Here is a 5,335-nt window from a genome sequence, read left to right on the forward strand (position 1 = left end):
CAGGCAGGCCGCCCCTGGGTGGGCTCTGGGTGGTGCCCCCTCACAGGGCTTTGGGATGAGTTGCTTATCCTACAACAGGGATACTAACCTCTCACTTCTAGGACACACACAGGCTCTCACTCTACAGTCCTGGCCCCAAGTGCAAGGCTAAAAATGAAGCCTTTTGTTTTGAAAAGGAGCCAGGGTCTCTTTTCCAGCAGGAAGGGTGGCTCAGACCCAGAAGCCCTGCCTTCGGGGGCTGCACTACTTCCTGGCCCCCGAGCAGCAGAAACAGCCCTCGGTAGCATCAGGGGAGTCGACCGTGTGGCCTGGAGAGCAGGAGCTCAGGTCTGACGGTGTGGACACATTCCTGGTGTCCCGGGAGAGCCGAGTGTCCCCGAGAGTGGGCGAGACAACTCTCCATCTGGAGATGGCTAAGACTTCAGGAGCCCTCATGGTGACACTTTGTTCATGTATCAAAACTGTCTCCATTTTCAGAGGAAAAAAAGCAAAAGAAAGCTAAGATGTCACAGATGCTAAACTTGACTTGCAAAGAAATACATTAAAAAAGTGCCAATTGGTAAAATGGTTTTATTGGCTCTTTCTTTACCAAGAAAGTCATGAATAACCTTTTGGGGGAAACTTACATTTGAAATGGTGTTTCTCAACACCATTCTAAGTGACGCTTAGAAGGTAAGAAATCTTCTAAGTGTCTAAGTGATGCTCTCTGTCCTGTCACACTAGGTCTCAGGTTTGCAGCATCCTCACCTCTAGGGAGCTACTTTGGGGTCCTTCCCTGCTCCCCAGGCCTAGGGCAGACCCTCTGCTGGGTGATGCTAAGACACTGCCCCCCGCCCTCATAGGTGGAAGGCTGAGAAGGGAGTGACTTGGTGGAAATAAAACACAGTGGCGTCAAGTCTTAGGAATGAAGACCTGTCCTCATGCTGAGCACGGAAGCTTTATTCTTTAAGACATCAGGCCCCAGGCATTAGGTTCAGGCCTGGCCAGGAGCAGTGTGAGAGAAGCAGAGGGATGAGCACTGGGTGGGCGGGCAGGGTACTCAAGTGCGGAGGTCCCCTCCCTGGGTGTCGGGCAGCCACGTGGCTTCAGAAGGTGCATTCTGGAAATGAAGCACAGACAAGCATCACCCTGAGCTGTGTGGTCCCCACCACCGCTGCCTGGCTTCTCCAGGTCCAGACTGGCTCCAAGGTCAGTGGTGTGTGGTGTCTCCCCGCCAAGTCCCTGGAGAAGGGTCCAGTCCCCACCCCCTGGGAGAACAGCCACATACCCCAGGGGTACCCAAGGGGTCAGGACAAATGGAACCTGAGACTGGCCGGACAGGGCTGCTGCTAAAGTTCAAACAAGTATCATCTCGGGCTGAGGAGCCGGTGGAGGGGGAGATGACCAGCACAGGGGTGACTCCCCACTGGGCCCAGAGACTGATCTGGACCTCTGCCCAGGTTTGTGGGAAGGGGAGGAGCCTTGGGCAATGGGTAGCCCCCCACCTCCGTTAACTGATTAGGGAGGCTGGCTGACGGGCTGGCTGGAAGGCTGGCTGGAATGCAGGCTCCTTTGTCATTCCCCGGGGACAAAGGGCAACTGTGCCCCCACCCCCCACACACACTGCCAGTTCCAGGAAGGGGCCTCACGTAGTACATGCCTCTTAGAAGGTGAGCTGGCACCTGGGCTCCAGATGGCTCACGGAAACCTCCAAGGGGGTGGAGATCAGGGGACTGGGGGTGCGGGGGTGGGGGTGGAATGCAGCCAGGATAGCAGAGCACCAAGTGCACTGCCACCTGCTCCTGACATGGGCGGGGTCCTCCAGGGGCCACCCTGCACCCCACTGCCCCAGCGAGGGAGAGGGGAGCCCCTCGTGGTGGGGGCAGGAGGAAGTAGTGCGGTGGGGAGACGTGGCAGGACTCTACGTCCAGACAGAGAGCACGTCACAGATCACAAATGACCGAGACTCTGAGTGCGGTGCTTGCTGAAAATGGCCTTGAAAGTCAGCCGGTTTTCCAAAGCCATGTATTATCCACTTTTCTCCGGGATAGCTTTTAAACTACTGAGGGAGAAGGTGAGGGTGGGACGTTCTGGGAGAATAGCATTGAAACATGTATATTATCATATGTGGGGCAGAACACCATTCCATGTTCGATGCATGAGACGGGGGCTCAGGGCCGGGGCAATGGGATGGCCCGGGGGGATGGGATGGGGAGGCAGGTGGGTGGGGGGTCCAGGAGGGGGAACACATGTAAACCCATGGCTGATTCATGTCAATGTATGGCAAAAACTGTTACAATATTGTAAAGTAATTGGCCCCCAACTAAAATAAATAAATTTATAAAAAAAATAAAATAAAATAAACTATTTCCCTCTACATAAGGGAACACTTTGAACTTTGAACACTTTGACTTTGAACACTGTTCTGAAATGATGAAAAACTAAGTGCATGCATGATCAGTCGTGTCCGACTCTTTGTGACCCCCTGGACGGCAGCCCACCAGGCTCCTCTGTCCATGGGATCTTCCAGGCAAGAATACTGGAGTGGGTCGCCATTCCCTCCTCCAGAGGATCTTCCCGACCCAGTGATTGAACCCACATCTCTTGTGTCTCCTGCATCAGCAGGCGGGTTCTTTACCACTGGCGCCACCTGGGAAGACCCCCCTTGCCCAGCAGACAGCTGTGGCATAGGGGGCCCACCCAGGGCCCAGGTGTGTGCGGCTTCCCAGGGCCCGAAAGGCCTTGTGTGTTTGATCTGGCTCACCTGCTTCTTCCAGGGGCTTGAAGCACCAGGGCACCGCAGGGATGCTGGAGTCGAAGCAGCAGCCACGGTTGTTGCACTGCTCGGGGGTGACCTCGGGGTAGCCGCAGTCCACCCTGTCCTTAGCCGGCACCGCACACTGGTTCGCCGCTGGCCCACACAAAGCGGAGTCAGAGAGTGCTCTCTGGCTTGGGGTTGGTCCATCGGCCGCATTTACAAGTCCGCACCCTCCCCCCAGCTCCCAGTTCATGGGATACAACCCCACCCCTCCCCCAACATCTGCTGCTCCAGGGCCCTCTTTCCCCGTAAATATTTAAGGACAAATGTTTTGTGAAAGATCTGGCTGGCTGCCTGGAGTCTCTCACTTGGGTGCTCCCAGCACCTGTAGAGCCTGGGTTCCCACCAGCTGACAAGTACCCACAGGAATCCAGGATCCCTTGAACCCGGAAACAAAGTTCCTCTTTAGTGTTTTATCAACAGAACTTCCCCCTTAAAAATGAGTAGTATAACAGAAAGGCATTCAAGTGAGAAAACCGCAATGTGTGCTATTTTTTGCCTCTCCCTACTTCCCTTGACACACCTTGCCTGTATATCTGTGGGTCTCTACGATTCACTTTTCAGATAAGTCTTAATGTCAGAAGCTCAGCAAAAGTCCACTGTGCCTCATTCCTTAACCAGATTTTTCCTTAGGAAAATAGAATTCACAGAGAACCTAAAATCCTCTTCTATGGTTGCCAATTCATAATTCCTTATTCCACTGGTTCCCAAACTTTGCTCACATTGAGGTCAGGACCAGTGACACCTGCTCCCACCCAGAGACATTCTGTAGTTGGCACATCCTACTGGGCTTTGAGATTTAAAAGCTTCCAGGTGATTCTGATGGCTGCCAAGTTTGAGACCACTCAGAACCTGATAAAAGCCACACCTTAATTTCTGCAAAATCCAGTTAATGGAACAGCCATGCCCCCACCTGGAATTATAATTCAATGGCTAAATGAAAACTGTAGATATTGAAAATGTTCTGGAAGTGGCTGTTTTCATTTGTCTTTTCTTTGTGTTTTGCAAATATGCCAGAATAATATAGAAAGACCTATACTGTTAATTCAGAAGTCTCCAGCAAGGAAGGCAGTGGGAGGGTAGGCTTGGTGTGGCTACCAGGGTTCCCATCCTGCTTTCCACATTGACCAGTAGAGTCAGTTATTAACTCTCTGAAACTCAGTTTCCTTGTCTGAAAAATGGGGACAGCAAGACCCAGTTTGTAGGGCTGTTGAGAGAAAATGTGTGTGTCTGGTAGGTTTGTCGTTGTTGTTCAGTCACTAAATTGTGTCTGACTCTTTGCAACCCCATGGACTGTAGCCCACCAGGCTCCTCTGTCCTCCACTATCTCCTGGAGTTTGCACAAATTCATGTCCATTGAGTTACCTAGTCCACTGAGTTGGTGATGCTATCTAACCATTTCATCCTCTGCCACCCTGCAGTCTTTCCCAGCATCAGGATCTTTTCCATTGAGTCAGCTCCTTGCATCAGATGGCCAAAGTAGCAATCATTAAATTATTAAGGAGCTTGGTGACTTTCCTCAAGCCCACAGAAAGCCCCCAGCCTGGCTCTTCCGTGTCCTGTCCCCTTGTCCTGTGCCCCTACTCTGCCATCCAGCCCCTCCTCCTCCCTGCCACCCAGTGGGAGGGGGTCAGAGCGGTACTCACACAGGCCCACGTACTGCCCAGTCGAGCTGGAGGGCCCCAAGGCCAGGACTACCACCACCAGCAGCCAGAATGTTCTGGCCTCCATGGTCACCGGCGGGCTTTGAGGACCCGACCGCTCAGAGGACATGTCGAGTTGGCCGAGAAGACTCCTTTATACCCCAGTGTTTACACAGGCATTCCGGGTTCTGTTTGTCTGGGAGCCCTTCCCTCCAGCCCTGCCCACTCCTCCCCTGCACAAGATGACAAAGTCCCAGAGGCTCAGCCATCCCAAAGGGTAGAGGTGCTTCCCACCCCCACTGTTTTGCAGTAGTGAGTGAGGGGCGATGGCAGCTGCAGCTGCGTGTGAGCACCTCTCTACCAGGGGGCAGAGCAGGGTCAACGCCCATTGCCAGCCTGGCCAGAAGGAAAGAACAAAGCCTCGGCGTGAGGCTCAAGGAAGCCTCGCCATGCCTGGGCACCACCCAACAACCCACCCAGGAGCAGGTCAGGAGGGTCCCTGCTCAGTGACATGAGTTTCCAGGCAACTTAATCCCAGGCCAACCTTGAGTACCTGAAAAGACAGGCGACCACCAAGGTCAGGTACACGGGTATGCTGATCTCATTTCTGTGTCACAGCTCTTGAAAGGTAGAAGTGCTTTTTCTTTATTTTTTGCTTTTTCTCCAGCAAAAAATTATTTTTATCAACTACATTTTAACAAATGTAGTAAGTATTGAATATGTTTTAATAAAGATACAATACCTGCATTGGTTGTTAAAGTCAGACAGTACAGAAGACTCTGCCCCTTCCTTGTGGCACTGTCCATGTTTCACACATTCTTAGGTATTTTCCCAGAATGTTCTCTGTACATTTAAGCACATTTGTTCACACAAAAGGGAGCTTACTCTACCTTGC

The 5,335-nt window shown here is 52.5% G+C and overlaps 1 protein-coding gene across 1 annotated transcript; it reads right to left on the minus strand.

Moving 5' to 3' along the window:
* Window positions 1-243: 243 nt before the first annotated feature.
* TFF3 (trefoil factor 3) lies at window positions 244-4,528 on the minus strand. Its single transcript, XM_081570284.1, has 3 exons — window positions 4,444-4,528; window positions 2,744-2,890; window positions 244-308 (listed from the first exon to the last, which is right to left on the minus strand). The coding sequence occupies exons 1-3, from the start codon at window positions 4,526-4,528 to the stop codon at window positions 244-246; spliced, it is 297 nt and encodes a 98-aa protein (XP_081426410.1).
* Window positions 4,529-5,335: the final 807 nt, after the last annotated feature.

Source organism: Giraffa tippelskirchi, chromosome 2, assembly GCF_054371585.1.
Source record: "Giraffa tippelskirchi isolate mGirTip1 chromosome 2, T2T-mGirTip1v1.2.pri, whole genome shotgun sequence".
Taxonomy (NCBI): Eukaryota; Metazoa; Chordata; class Mammalia; order Artiodactyla; family Giraffidae; genus Giraffa; species Giraffa tippelskirchi.

Bases quoted from the DNA above. Each gene is read 5' to 3' on its own strand.
- TFF3 (XM_081570284.1), bottom strand. From the start codon at position 4,528: ATGGAGGCCAGAACATTCTGGCTGCTGGTGGTGGTAGTCCTGGCCTTG. The intron at 2,891-4,443 runs GTGAGTACCGCT...TGTGTGGGCCAG, and splicing joins TGGGCAGTACGTGGGCCTGT to CGGCGAACCAGTGTGCGGTG. The intron at 309-2,743 runs GTGAGCCAGATC...CCTGCTCTCCAG, and splicing joins CAAGCCCCTGGAAGAAGCAG to GCCACACGGTCGACTCCCCT.